At 41.8% G+C, this 15,814-nt stretch overlaps 1 protein-coding gene across 11 annotated transcripts in view; it reads left to right on the top strand.

Annotated features, from left to right (window-relative positions):
- The window catches only part of PKP4 (plakophilin 4), a 245,663-nt gene extending 238,980 nt beyond the window's left edge, over positions 1-6,683 (top strand). For 8 of the 11 annotated variants that reach the window (XM_037044659.1, XM_037044660.1, XM_037044658.1 and 5 more), the window contains 3 exons: positions 2,127-2,255; positions 3,833-3,906; positions 5,679-6,683. In XM_037044659.1, coding sequence (XP_036900554.1) covers positions 2,127-2,255; positions 3,833-3,906; positions 5,679-5,927 — 452 coding nt within the window. In that variant the 3' untranslated portion in view covers positions 5,928-6,683. The remainder of the gene's footprint in view (positions 1-2,126; positions 2,256-3,832; positions 3,907-5,678) is intronic. The other 3 variants (XM_037044665.1, XM_037044661.1, XM_037044662.1) reach the window with 2 other exon arrangements.
- The last annotated feature ends 9,131 nt before the right edge of the window (positions 6,684-15,814 follow it).

Here is a 15,814-nt window from a genome sequence, read left to right as displayed (position 1 = left end):
GAGAACCCCACGTTTGTGCCTGAAAACGGTTGCTGTGCCTGCCTGCTGGCTGTAACTTTGGAATCTCCTCCAATGTGATCTTGAGTTTTCTGGGTGAAAACTCTTTCATACAAGGTCCTTTACACAGAACCTTAATGCCCACAGCCTGGGAGAGCTGTGGTCTCCTATACCTTCCTCACTAGTTAACCCTGCACCCCCAGCTGTGCCCCAGACCCGCAGCCTCCACAACTGATGGGAGCAGGCCCTACAGGTAGGTTTACAGAGATTCCCTTTGATTTGCTACCTACTTATTGTTTGAGTTTAATTGGGTAGACAGAATGTTTTGAGATTCAGACTAATTTTTTTTACATGTAAGAACAGACTATTACTACCAAGTCAAGTCAGTCCTATAAATTTAATTCTTATCTAAATGAAACAGGGAAAGTAATATTTTTTATTTGACTGTAAATCTCTCATTCTGACATATAAATATTATCAATTGTATTTGACTGTGCTACTATGGGCAGTATTATTGCTCATGTGTACATATGTGTCCAAGAAGACTAATATGTGACCAGTGGTTTTTGTCACGGAACTGGATGGATGTCTCCACTTGTACTAGGAATTTTTAACAATTATCTGTGCCTACTGTGTATGGTGTATATTTATATCTTAGTTTTAAATTATGAGTTGTCCTCTTCAGAGAGACCTGTGCCTGCTGTTTGACATCCTTGCCCAGCTCCCAGGTGTCACCTGAGGCTGTCTGCTTTTATTAAAATGCTGAGAATTATTTTAGAGTCAGGGACACAAGGGGAAGAGGCTTGGCTGCATTAAAAAAAGGCATATATACAGCAAAAGAATAATTTCAGACAGATAAAGACAGGTACTAAACAATGAACTCATTCTGATTATACACACTGGACAGTGTAACTGTGCCCCCATCCAGTTCCTAGGTACCTCTGTGGGGTTTGTTCAGAGGTAGAATGTAACTCACAGTTTCTCCAGTTACGCTAAGGATTGATTGCCCACCCCTGAGCACTAGTGTGGAAGCTGTTGATGGGCACCTCTGATGTCTTGCTAATGTACTTGTGGGAGGCAGGTGGGTCTGCTGTCTGTCCTAGCATCTTCTAGAAAGTAAGCAAGGTGAGTTGCACATGGACACTGCCCATTAATGCTCACTGCCCGTGGATGCCCACCCTTGTTTAACATGGAGCAACGCTGTGTCAGTGAAGTGACATTTTAAGGAAAAAATTTCAATGTTAGTTTTTCTCTGAAAGCATTGGTTCATGCAAACCCACTGGTGGTGGCAGGGTCTGTGTGCTGCTGCTTTCAAGTCGATCAGGTGACTGAGTGACCTCTCATTTATAATTAACTGTATGCAAGCAACATGATTTTTTAATGAGAAGAAAAAAGATATGCAGTGTTTCCCTTCACGCAAAAATGTCCAAGAGGAGACCTATGTAGCCATAAAGTGTTTGGCTCAAGCTGGGGAAAAAATCTGGGCTTTTGTGAGCCAGTCTCCTCAGCACCATGAGATTCTGGATAAGCTGGGCTTACTGATTTTACACAATTTCCCTGATCACCAGAGCCAGTCACTATAAAAAGAATTGTAAATTTTATGGGCTGGGTACTCTTATGCAAACACATTTGAAGATGCAGATATTTTTGAAACAATTAGAAATCAAAATATCCCAAAAAACATTTATTTATTTACTGAAGAGCTATACATAAACCATAACAGATGGGTGTTTTCCAGGCAGATGAACTGAGCCCATACAGCAGGAAATGTAACTGGTGTGGCTAGTCGTTCTCGCTCACTGTCGGCCCGATGGAGGCACCGAGGCCAAGGCCACTCTTAGGAACCCTGCCTGACCTCAGTGCTGTGCCTTCCCAGCTGGGCAGCCTGTGCACTCAGGTTTTGACAGCGCTTCCCAGTGGCAGTCCTGCAGGCTGCCTTCCAGTTACTGAGGGCTGGCTGCTGTGCAACTCACAGTGCTGCTCAGAGCTGGCTTTTTAGCACCAGCTGCACGGCACTTCTAAATACTGACCTTTGCTTTTCCAGAGAGGATTTTCCAGGGGCACTGACAGTCTGATTTCTGTTTCTTCTCCTCTTTCTCTCTCCCTCCTGCTTTTGCCTCTCCCTTCAGTCGGCAGCACCTCTTCCTCACCAGCACTGTTAGGAATCAGAGACCCTCGCTCTGAATACGATAGGACCCAGCCACCTATGCAGTATTACAATAGCCAAGGGGATGCCACCCAGAAAGGCCTGTACCCTGGTAAGATGCCAGTTGGGTGTGTGATAGAGTATCTTGAAAAGCTGTGTGTTCCCAGGCACTCAGCCGGCAGCCTGGGAAATCACCTGTGCCTACACTGAGACTGTCCCCCAGCAGCAAACCACATTCCAGTCTCTCCGTTTCCTGCGTCGGGGGGCTGTTGCCATTTCTGCTTGTTGTAAGTTAAATAAGCTGAGGTATAGAGCACTGCATCCAAATGAGAAGATTTCTGGCCCCCCTGCTCAAGTGCGGTCTCTCCTTGTATGTCCCAGTGCCTGAGAACCCCAGCTCTGTGCCACTTCACAGGGTCATATCTCCTAGGCTGGCCTGCGAATGGAAGTTTGAATGAATAACAAAATGTATAATGTGATTCTCCTCAGAGTGATTATTTTTTAAGAATAACAAAATAGTGTTATTAGTATTACTATTTTGTGTCCTGTTCTGAAAGCTGTGCATGTACGTGATTGAAAGAATGCCAACCCAAAGGGTTACCAAGATTTCATATTGTACCCATTCTTAACTATCTTGCATATTGTAAGTACTTTAGAGGTTTCAAATAAGGCAGTGTGAGCTATCAGAAAAAAGTACTCTTTTCTCAAAAGACCTATTTATTAAAAAGAAATAAAAGCTGATAGCAACTTAACTGCTGGGGGAGCAGTCTCAGTTGTGCTGTTGTCTTTGAAATTGTGATTTCACAGGACTGTTTACTAATCGACTGTTGTTACTATGGCAATTAATAGCTCAGAAAATTGCATATGCTACACTTCCAACATCAAGCTCTTTGCAAAAAAACTGCACAAACAGAAATGCATTGTTACTTCAGATTTTCAGCAGCCTGCTTTATTTTAAGATTGCCTCCTTAGCATGCACACCCTTCTGTATCTTTGCTTGCTTCAATAAACTAATTTGCCTCAAGTATGTTTCATTTTCCTCATTAAAAAAACAGGTAAAAATCTTTGCTAGCCTTAACAATAATGGAAGGGTAACAAGCTATGACATCATCGGCATCAAGAGTCTACTGTGGACTCTTGAAGACACCTAATCACCAGCTTCTTTTCGTTTTAAAAAGTAAAAAGTAGTAATATGGCAAACACAATATGCCTCCATGTGGCCAAAATGCTTAGAACACACCTGTGCCTGTTCTTTCTAGGACTTGGGATTTGGAATCAAAGCTGATTTAAAGGCATGGAGCTTGCTCTAATGTTTCCCTTTCCCCCTCTGACCCCAGTGTTCTAGCTCATAGCTTTGGAAAAGGATATTTCTCAGCCTAAAGGAGTAAGGCTGCTGTTCAGAGCCACAGTCACACGAGGAAGATCTTCAGGTGTGGCCAGTCCCTAGGATGACCAGGGGTTGAGCTGTGCACTGGCATTGCTTTTTAGTGAAGCACACACAGCCTGTTCATTAGCTCCTAACAGCCCCTGGGTAGGCAGCAGCCAGGCCAGGTCCAGGGAGTCCAAGCCGTCCCAGTCTGCTGGCCCCAGGGAGGCAGGCCACGTCAGTGCTAGTGAAGGGAGCCCACGCAGCTTGATGGACCAGAATAATGAGCTCTAGTTTTAATTTCATAAAATATTTTCTTTCAGGCTCCAGCAAACCTTCACCAATTTACATCAGTTCCTATTCCTCACCAGCAAGAGAACAAAATAGACGGCTACAGGTGAATTTACAATACCATTTTTACAGAAGGCCGATTAGCAGGCATCAACACAGTAAGGGGTCCGCGCCGGTGACCTACCAGAGCTGGGCCAGTACAGCAGGGGCTGAGTAGCTTTCTCTGGGGTCTTCACTCCTCAGAAGCTCATCATGATTTAAGCAAATCACTTGTACAATAGCCTCATGTCCTCAAATAACCAAACTGGTGCTGCTGAGACCACCATGCCACTGATGGGAACCTGCTGTGAAGTCTTTGATTTGTATTCTTTGTCCAACAATTTCCTTTCCACACTGTCATTTTCCCTGTTAATCTCTAAAATCTCCTCCGTCCTCTGGGTGGGGAAGGGTTGGTAAGCACACTCCATTTTCTCATCTCATGGTTCTCTTCATTCTCTATCTTCGTGACTCCCTCCCACTCAGGCTCCCATGGTTTGAAATCACTCGGGTCCATGGCCAGGTCTCCCTTAGTCTCAGAAGTGAAAGTGGCCTCGCCCCTGCTGGAGGGAACCCTACTCTCCCACAGACTGTACCATTCAGTCTTCTTTCATGGGGGGCCTGAAATTCAGGGTTGTCCTTCCTGGTGCCATGTCCGCCTGGGTCATCCGCTGTCTCCTCTCACCTTGCAGTAACACATGAGCAAGTGGGGTTTCACAAGCAAGCCCATACCCCATCTTTCACATAAGGGTTCTCCAAAACCTCTCTCTATTTCATCACCTTTTCTTTGTAGATGGAAGGAAAGGAACCTCGCAAGTTACTCGTAATTTATACTGTAGTTTTTTAGTCAGGAGAAATATTCTCAGAATCATAACTCTTCAATTACAAAGAGCATTTAGTTCTGAAATTCATTTAATGTTAGAATACATTTAGTTCCAGAATATAATGTTGATAATCGATGTGTAAATTTGTCAGATCTTACTTAGTGGGGGAATTTGGGCAAAATCAAGAGGAAACACAGACATTAGAAAGACATGACAGTTTTTCTCCAAACATTTTTGGAGAAACTGACATGAGATCAGAGATAAAAACACCCCAAAAGGCAGTGAGAGCAGGTGCCCTGTGTGGATGCCCACTTACGGTTCGCCTTGCTTCCTTATAAACAAATGTATTAACCTTGGCTGGGGGACGAATTTTCATTTAGAATTGGATTTACTCGTGTGTCTTTTCTAATTTTACTGCTCTTGTGCCTGGAGATTGCTTATTCTTTTAGTAGTACAGCAGGGTGTCCAAAGTGTTAACTGTTGTTCACCAGACTACGTATTTCTCTAAAAGTATGGGATGGACTCCATCTTCATCTCCAAGGTACCTGTTTTAAAAGATGGTTCTACAATTGTACAACTATCCAAAGCCCCAAAATCCAACCCCCAACTTAATCCCTCACATGTTAATGGTTCCCCTGTGTCAAAGCAATAATCAAGGCCACCCTTTCCTTGGACAAGCCCAGGTAACAGGTCTTTCTACCCCAGGGCACAAACTGGGCCTCTGAGAAGGAGGAGGAAGCTAGCCTGGGACTATCTTGGGCTCTCCTGAGGCATCAGTTTTTAGAGGTTATAGGTCAGGACTTGACCAAACTGCAAGCCCAACTATAACTATAATTCAAAATACTTCAAGTCTATTAGTAAACATACAGTGTGTACCAGAAACAACTTTGAACTGTAAGTTCACAAAAAAACTGAATATTGCTCTAAAAATATGAAGCAGGAAGCCCACATTAATTTTTCTTTAACATGCATTCCCAAAAATTGCTTTGATTTATTTGCTTTTTCATTTTGTCAACAGCACCAACAACTCTATTACAGTCAAGATGACACACAGAGAAAGAACTTTGATGCATACAGATTGTATTTGCAGTCTCCTCATCGCTATGAAGATCCCTATTTTGATGACCGAGTTCACTTTCCAGCTTCTACTGATTATTCAACACAGTATGGACTGAAATCGACCACAAATTACGTAGACTTCTATTCCACTAAACGACCTTCTTATAGAGCAGAACAGTACCCAGGGTCCCCAGACTCGTGGGTGTAGCATTAAGATGCTCAGTAGAGGAACTCTTTCTTTCTACCTTTGTTTGGATTGAAATGAAAATTCCGTTGTGCTGATTTGCTGATGAAATGTGAAAGTGAAATGGAAGGAACGAGTGAAGAGCTATTTTTTTTCTTTTTTGAGGAATTATCAGGGAAGTGAGGAAACATTTGAGAGAGAGAGAACTTTCTAAGCTCTAATTTAGGTGTTAGATCTAATTACTTGTAGATTCCATAGTTTGGTGAAGGTGTGGGCGAAGTGATGAGAGATTTGAGAAATGGGTGAAAGGAGATGGGGTATGTGTAGGTCAAATCAAATTAAAAATGATTTTTTTAATGTGAATAAAGTTATGTTCTGATAGTTTGTACAGAAAATGAAATAAAATGGATGCCCTTCATGTTTTATTGCTATTACTAAATGTCAAGATTGTATGCTATTATGTCTTGTAAATTTCTTTTGTTGGTGTAAATATGGAAATGCCACATTGGTTAAGTGCCATCATTTGTAATGCAGTGTGTCATTTGAAAAGAGATTTGAAGAGACTGACAACTGAGAAAACAAATGGGGAATCCAATGAATTGTTAGCAATTAAAAACAAATTACATCTTTTGTTTTTAAAAACGAGTAGTGTACTTTTGAAGCACAAAGTCCAGTCTGGTATAGCAGCACCATGGCCATTCCCTGCCTCTTTCATAGGACACTTCACTGCCATTTTCTATGCACATGAAAGAGAAATAAATGTGGAGATTTCATCCTTGGGAATTTGTTTCCTGTTCTTTTTTTAGTTTCTGTGGGTAATACAGAAAAGCAGATTTAATATGCAATTCTAATTACATGTTGGAAACAGCTTAAATATAACCAACTATTTTGGACTTTTCCTAGTGTTATACAGTTAGACTGTAGACTTATAACTGTAGACTTTTCCTAGTCTACAGTTACTAGACTTTGTAAGATGGATGCTACCAGAGATTGAAGCTGTGGACTCTCCTCTTCTTTGTTTTAGTATTTTTGTTTCTTGGGATCTGTTCTGAATCTAATGCACCTTGCTATTTTATCTATTTTTTCCAAGCTGCTATGTGTTTAACAACTATTCACTTTTATCTGGCAACCTGGCCCTAACTAAATCAATAGACTCTTTTTGACATCATTTTTAAGAACCAATAACTACATAAAAACTCGTTGAGCACTTACTGGTTCACACCAATGCAGTGAACTTAAACAGATTCTAAATGATGATTTTGCTGAGTAACTCCAGGAGACACAATGATTTCAGGATTAGAGACAGGGCTGGGGTAGGCAGGAGTCTCAATACCCAAGCAGTGTTACTTGTAAGCTTTTCTTCATCACTGGAGACAATGAGGGGGACCAGCCCTAAGAGGCCCAATGTCTGAGGCCTTCCCAAATCACAGTTTCTACCTTGGATCTTGGAAAGCAACCCATATGACAAATCAAATCCAGAGGTGTTGACTTAGTACACTCTGCAAACATGATGCAAATCATAGATTAAAATGTACATGCTTATGTGTGTGAGTATATGGGAAGAGACCCAAAAGAAAAGTGCTTGCTTGCTAAATGGACTATAACACAAGATCAGGAAGCAAAGTGAAATGGAAATGAAGCATAAGCAAGAAATTTCCTAAAGTCTGCAAGTTGGGGGTCTTTCTGATGTGCAAGCTTTCTGAAATGACACCTGAGCCATTTCCCACAGTCAGACCACCCAACTACCCCTGGGCAAGCTCAGAAAGCAACTGTCTAAATGGCAGAGGCTGCCAGATTTCCCCCAAGGAATTGGCATCAGGACTTAGATGTCTGGTACCCCTTGAGCTTTGAATCACTGACTTCCCTGAACCTGATATTTTGTGATGGGGTTCAAGGTGCTTGCTTGGGGAATCAGGAATACAAAGGAAGCTATAGCTGGCCTGAGCTGATTGACATAGCTAACTTGCTTTTAGTGACCTTGTTAGTCTCTGGGGTAGTTTAGTGGACCCAGGTCCTCCACTCTGACAGCATTTCAAAAACTGATCCCAATTTGGGATGCAAAGAACTGCTTGGGCCTCCAGCCAGACCAACTGGGGTCAGGAAAGAGGCCTGTGGGTGGGTAATGAGCAAATCAGATGCCCTCAAGTGTTCCTCTCTTGTGACCAGAGAAAAACTGCAAAAAGGAGCATGAAAAATGCAAAACTATACCATTGATCAAAAAACTGAGCCCATTCTTTCCTCTAAATTGTAGGAATAAACAAGGTCTATTAAAACAAAGTTGACTTTTTTATTGCTACTCTAATCTCCCCAGGTAGCCTGAAGAATTCGCTCCTCGGGAAGAGGTCTGGGGTTGTACTTAGTGAGCCTTTAAAACACTTCCCCCCAACCCTGCTGGTTGAAGTTGAACTGAGCCAATGTTGGTGAGCCCAGTCCCACATCAGAATCACATGGGCAGTCTTCACAACTAGGAGGGTCCCACCCTGACCAGTCAAAACTGCAACAGGTAAATCCAGGCATCAGTATTCTTGAAAGCTCCCTGGGTGACCGCAATGCTCAGTCAGGGTAGAACCACTTGGCCTGCACGCCATTCCCTGCACTCCTTTCTTGTGAACTGAAAATTTAGTGTTTGGATTTGGAGTGTGGAGTTTGCCTGGAAAAGAGTGATAGAGATTTGCAGTGTTGTTATTCAGATCTTAGTTTTTGAATGTCAGATATGAAGTTTTTTTTCTTGTCAGAGTACGTATCTTTTGCTGATGCATACCTTTCAAAGGTTATGTCCTTTGAAGCTCATAGATGTTTCATGAGTGTCAGAAATGATGACCCCGCAGGCCCATAACTGTTCTAGCCTTCAGTGGCTGGTCGATGTTTGGGTGTCCATGTGATTGCTGATTCCTGCAGTGAATAATTTATCAAGCATTCACTGTGTGCTATGAGTATCACATACATTATCACTTAATCCTCACAGCAGTGCATGATCTATATTAATATCCCATTTTACAGACCCTGAGGCAAACTTGGAGAATGACTTGCTAAAAGTGACACGGTGAATAAGTAGCTGAGGCAGGGTGAGTTAGCTCTACAGTCTAAACTACAATGCCAGTGTTTTGAAACTTGACTAATTGGAGTTTCAACTCAAATTTATTTCCTGAGAATTTTTCATTGTCTTAAATTTGCCAAGTGAACCTCTATCAATCCTCTAAAGGAAAAACCATCATTGCTTGCCATAAACACAAGGTAACCATAAAAATAAATATTTATGTCCCTGCAACATCAAAATTCATGTCTTCCAGCACTGGTGTCACATGAACCTCATTTTGGGGAACTGGCCCAGATCACTTTGACATGTGTGACGACTTGGTTGGCCTGAGAACTCCCCTTAAAACACCATTGTAAGTCATGTCTATGAAAGGCCCATTCAAACAAAATCTGCCACTAGATGACCCTCTCGTTTGGGGGCCTCGGCAGTACGTTTGGAGGAACACGCATAAATCCCCTGGATGGCAGTTTTATTTTCATGATCATCCAGATCATAAGAAAAATTTGGGAAACCTCATCATTGCTTCTCACTTATTAGATTTTTTCACTGTTTATAGCACCAGTACTCATAATAGTAAAAAACTAGAAACAACCCAAATTTCCAAAATAAAAGATAAATTGTGATATATATAGGTGTAATATTAGCAATAAAAAAGTATGAACCACAGATACAATACCATGAATAAAAACATTTCATCAAATAACATCAAAAACATGAATGAAAACAGAAGAGTATACACAAACACACAGGATTCAAGAACAGTCAAAACTCATGATAGTGATAGAAAATCAGAACCATTGTTGCTTATGGGGAGGGGTATTGACTGGAGAACTTTTGGAGATGATGCTATATCTTCACTGGAGTGACTCTTAAACAGATGTATACATTTATCAAAACTTATGAAAATGGGCAAATAAGGTTGGTGCTTCACCATACTATGTAAAATTTACTCCAAAAAATGCTAATACTTCAAAAGTCACTAAAAATTTTGGGAGATTTTCAGCCAAGATGGAGGCATGGGTAGATACATTTTGCCTCCTCACACAATCAAAGGACAACAAATTTAAAAACAAAAAACAACCAGAACTGCCAGAAAATCGAACTGTATGAAAGTCTTACAACCAAGGATTGAAAGAAGAAACATTCATCCAGGCTGGTTGGAAGGGTGGAGACAGGTGGCTGGGGCAAAGAGGATGTGCAGCAAGGTAGCAGCTGGCAGATAGGACAGTCCCACATTTGTGTGTGGATAAATTGGGAAGAACTACAGGGGAGCAAAAGAGACTGCACAACCCAGGGTGCCAATGTGGGGAAATAAAGCCTCAAAGCCTCTGGCTGTAAAAACCTGTGGGGGGCGTATTGGCAGGAGAAACAGTTTCACAGAAGAGTTCATTGGAGACACCCACAGGGTCCTAGAACATACACAAGCCCACCCTCCAAGGAATAAGCATCAGAAGGGTCCTATTTGCTTCGTGGGGGAAGTGACTAACAGCCAACTGAGAGCAGAGCAAGCAGCTTTGTTTCCCCTCAGACCATTCCCCCACATACAGCGCCACAATTCAGCAAAGTGTGTTGCCCAGTCCTGGAAAATACCTAAGGCTCCACCCCTCACTACATAACTGGTTCAAGAGAGAAAGAAATATGGCCCCAATGAAATCATAGATCAAAGTTCCAAAAATAGAACTAAGCAATGAAGAGATAACCAACCAATCAGATGCACAGTTCAAAACACTGGTAATCAGGATGCTCAGAGAAATGGTTGAGTAAGGTCACAAAATAGAGGAAGAAGTGAAGGCTATGAAAAGTGAAATAAAGAAAAATATACAGGGAACCCACAGTGAAGGGGAAGAAACTTGGACTCAAATCAATGGTTTGGACCAGAAGGAAGAAATAAACATTCAACCAGAACAGAATGAAGAAACAAGAATTCAAAAAAATGAGAGGTTCAGTAACCTCTGGGAAAACTTTCAACATTCCAACATCCAAATCATAGGGGTGCCAGAAGGCAAGAAAGAAGAACAAGATATTGAAAACTTATTTAAACAAATAATGAAGGAAAACTTCCCTAATCTGGCAAATAAAATAGACTTTCAGGAAGTACAGGGCAGATAAAGTGCTTCCCAGATAAGGTCAAGTTAAAGGAGTTCATCATCACCAAGCCCTTATTATATGAAATGTAAAACAAACTTATCTAAGAAAAAGATCAAAACTATGAACAGTAAAATGACAACAAACCTCACAACTATCACCAACTGGATATAAAAAGAAAACAAAACAAAAACAAACTAAGCAAACAACTAGAACAGGAACAGAATCACAGAAATGGAGATCACATGGAGGGTTATCAACTGGGAGGGGGAGGGGAGAGAATGGGGAAAGAGGTACAGAGACTAAGAAGCATAATTGGCAGGTAGAAAATAAATGGGGAGATTAAGAATAGTGTAGGAAATGGAGAAGCCAAAGAACTTACATGTATCAGCTATGGGTATGAACTAAGGTTGATAGGGGAGGGATGCTGGTGGGAGGGAGAGTTCAGGGCAGAGGGGAATAAAGGGGAGGAAAAAATGGGACAATTGTAATAGCATAATCAATAAGATATACTTTAAAAATTGGTGGTGACATTGTCTAAGATTTAATTTTATGACCTAGAATCAAAGCTATGCTTACTAGTCTCCTCTGAATTGAAAACAAATCCAATTTATGTATTTCCAACCTTAGAAAACATTTACTTAGAGTGGCTTCTCACACAGAAGATTTTAGCACAAGATTCCTCATAGTTATACACACAACTCTATTTAAAAGCTTACGGCTTATCAAAGTTAAATTTAAACAGAACCTTAGAAAATACGTATTTGAAAACAGTATAAGGGAGTATCCCTGAGCTATGATTGTACAGTTTACATAGAAAGTAAACTTGTGTTGACAAGAAAGTAAGTTGAGAAGTAAAAACACAGGCTCGTGTTTAAACATGTTACCAAGCAAGAGAAGTGTGTCACTCTTTTCATGGAAGGATCCAAAGGGATGTAAAATATAAAATACAAAATAAACACCTCACCCACCTCCCTCCAGGTGAGGATGAGTGTGGATGAAGAGCACTTTCAGTCAGAGAGGATAGCAGAAAAACCATCAATGAAACCAAGCAACTAATGGGATTTTTTTAACACTACAAATGCAAGGCAGTATTTGAATTCACAGAGGATATTTGCTGCAGGTAAGGAAATCCTTGCAGGAGAGAAAGCGAATAGTCTTATTCTTAATTAGTCTGCAACTGCAAAAGAAGTTGGAGGAGAGAGCAAAGGGCACAAGCCCTGTTGAAATTTCACAGGGCAGTTTCTACCATGATGGACAGCTGCCCTTTGCTGGCCTATGCCAGAGGCTGCACTGGGCCTCAGAGACTATGTGCAGCCTGAGCTGCCACCCACAGAGAGTAATGCTTTTCAGCTGGTACTTGTCAATTTTGCCTCGCTTTAGAAGATCTTGACGTCTGTCTCCAGGCTTACTCACCCTTGTGATAGCAGTTTGCTGTTATTCACTTACGTGATGACTTAACTGCCTGTCTTTACGAATACACTAATTTAGGACAATCCTTCAAGGCTGCAGACACAAAAAAGGAAATTATTAGCAAGCAAATTATGACTTGAATTTTATCTCTTTCAGTGCCTTCCCCTGCTTTTGTGTCAGCAGCTTCAGTGGAAGTAGCTGGCATGTCCCCTAAGTGGCTGTTTGTGCCTATTGCTATTGCCAAATTCTAACTAGAAATCACTAAAAAGCATTTTGTGCTGTTATAACCGTTTTGCATGGGCCATAACTAGCAGTTTCATAATTAAAGCCCCATCCAACAGTTGGGGGAATTTTGATAAAGACTTCCTGACATGATGGGCAATTTCACCCTCCATTCGCATCCCCATGGTTACAGAGTTGACCAATGAATTGTCTTGTAATATAAAATTAGATACAACTAGTGCTGAGTCAAAGGTGTAATTCTGAGATCAAGTGGGAAAATATCCACTTGCTCCTCAGAAACCTCCTGTAAACTGTTCATTTACTCCCCAAAGGCAACACCCCTGAAACTTGCCTTTATTTACTGGAAATGAAATGTAACATATTTCACGCCAATGCCTTGATGAGCTGCTGTCTGCTGAGTACTAATCCAATAACATGACTTCGGGAGGATGATACCCCTCTAGGGTCTCTCTTCAGGGTTCTTCAGAGTCAGTGGCTATCCAGTCCAGACCTAGGGCGCTCTCTCCTTTCCAGGTGTGTGAATGAATACAGTGAGGTGTTCTCAGCTTCCTGGGGGCTGAAGAAAGGATTCAATCCAGATGGGCTCCAGACTGGAAATTACCATCGCAGGAGGGGGATCTGGTATTTATAAAGAATGCATTTTAGCTTTCACAAAAAATATTTCATAAAGGCAAACCAGGAAGCACATTCTATAGCTGTATAATTTAAATATTTACATGTCGATCAACATCACTAAAGTCATGAAAGACCCCAGTGACTAGAACTCTCCTCCTTATCTCCAAATTGTGGTCAAAAGATAATGGTGTGCTTATTTCATTTGCAAATAATCAGATGCCTCTTTCTCCCCCCATTTTTATTGCATGTATTCTACTGTTTAATTACTTTTTTGATAACACTTCTATGGAGAAAAGGTATCAGAGAAAAGATGAGGGGGCATTGAAACTCACCAAGCCAGTCACCATATAACATCTTAATTGGAGAAAAGCTGGTCCAACACCACCTGGAGCTGCTAATATTGTCCTCCAAGGACACATCACTAGGTTCTAGTAGTCATGTATCACCATTAAGGAATTTTATATTTGGCTGATAAAGTTCCCCACTGTTGTAGGTTCATGAATTATAGAGACCTTTTTTTCTCCCTCACACTCTGAAATGAACAGAGTAAAGCAGATCACTGCTAGTTTGGTGGATCTACAATGTCCTCAGGGACCCAGGCTCCATCCTAATCTCTGGACATGGCCCTCATCCTCATGATTTCCCAGGTGGCTGCTGGAACTCCCACCATCAGATCCTCCTCGTTCTTCAACAAGGAGGAAAGAGTTGGAAAAGTGGAACCTAACACCCGAAGCAGCCTCTTAAAAGAGTTTTCCTGGAATCCTTGCCTAAATATCTCCTTGGAAAAGTAGTTTTTATCTGTGCTCATTGACACTTCTGCTCATATAGAGGTTCTTTAACAAGACAAATGAGAAGGCATTATCAGTCTTTGCCCAGGCTACAGATGATGCTATGAGGTGACCCTACATTTCCATTACTTGGGTTTCTATTAATGTAGGCTCCAAGCCACGGAGTTGTATTGTATTAATCTCCCCCAAAGCTGAATGAAAATTTCTCAAGCTCAGGTCGTCCCAGGGGCTAGACTCTCCAGCAGGTCAGGTTTGATGTACTACTCCATCTCATAACTCAGAGGTTAACCATGGATAGCCAGTTACCTTCTGTGTCAGAACTTCTGCTCTCTTGGTGGCCTTCCAATCTCCAAGGGGCAGAGATATGGCAGTCCCCTAATACTCAAGAGTCAAGGGGAGAGACTCTAGGCTCTTTACTCCACTGCACCAAAAATAGCCCACCATGAATAGCTTTCTATATCACATGCCCATGTAAGATTATTTTAGCAAAGTTTCTACAACTAAAAATAAAGGAAAGTAATGCTGGCCATTTTGTGACCAAGGGTTGCTCCTGATTGGTAAACCTGATGGAGTCACAGTAGCAACATTGTCCCTCAGCTATCTAAGCAAGAGATATTTCAATTCACTGTGCATCTGAGGAGCATGCCCCTACAGTCTTAGGCATTGTGGGTAATCCTGGAAGCTGATGAAGCTGCCATCACTGTAGGAACATGGAGTCCCTCTGAGCTTGTTAGAGCAGGTAGCAGCCACCAGGTCTGGGCTCAGCTGTCAAGGAAAGCTTCCTAGAGTGAAAAGGATTTAGCCTCCATTTAATTTACTTCAGGTTAATTCTAAGCAAAGACATCTGGAAATAAATGAGAATGGCAGGGGCTTAGGAGAAAACTGGTTCAACCCAAGTACTGAAAGGAGGTCAAGGGGGAGAGGCAGGAAGCAAACAACAGTGAGTTTCTCTGACTGGTTTTTGGAAAAGACAAACCTCCTCATACTAACCCTTTGCTGAGTGTTTACTAGGATAGTAGGTGTCAAGGACTGTGCAAAGTGCTCTACCCATATTATCCATTTAATTTTCACAACAGTCCTAAATCAATATATAAGAGAAGAGAAAATTGTCTTTAGAAATGGGAGCAAGTAGCCCAAGGTCACAGCAATCAGAGATTGCAACCAGGATCTGTTGGATTCCAGAGCCCCCATTAGTACTAGGAGACCTAGACCAGGAGCGCTCCTGGAGGAGCATAGCAGTCACCTCCGGCCTCCACATAATCTATGTTTATGCCAAGGTAAACCCACGTGACAACCTCTCTCTAGCCAGGAATCTCTCTCTAGCTTCCTACTAGCTTCCCAGCCAAATCAGGCTTCAGGAATGAGAACTAGTTTTAATGCTTGCCTGAGCAAAGATATTGGAAAAATACCCTAATGGTTCAAATCAAAGTTCATTTCTTAAAAAAGAAAACTGTAGCCCTGGCTGAGTGGTTCAGTTGGTTGGAATACAGTCCCACACACCAAAAGGTGGTGGGTTCAGTTCCTGGTCAAGGCACATACCAAGATTGTTGGTTCAGTCCCCAGTGGGAGTGCATATGGGAGGCAACTGATCAATGTCTCTCTCTCTCTCTCTCTAAAAATCAATAAACACATCCTCAGGTAAGGAAAGGATGGGAAGGAAGGAAGGAAGGAAGGAAGGCAGGCAGGCTCTGAAGTGGCCTGTTTGAAAACTGATGAGTCCTGACAGACCT

The sequence above is a fragment of the Sturnira hondurensis genome, unplaced genomic scaffold (genome assembly GCF_014824575.4).
Source record: "Sturnira hondurensis isolate 20B ecotype Veracruz unplaced genomic scaffold, ASM1482457v3 Scaffold0004136, whole genome shotgun sequence".
In the NCBI taxonomy this organism is placed as follows: domain Eukaryota; kingdom Metazoa; phylum Chordata; class Mammalia; order Chiroptera; family Phyllostomidae; genus Sturnira; species Sturnira hondurensis.
Note: the sequence above shows the minus strand (reverse complement) of the source record. Positions and strands in the feature narration are given on the sequence as shown.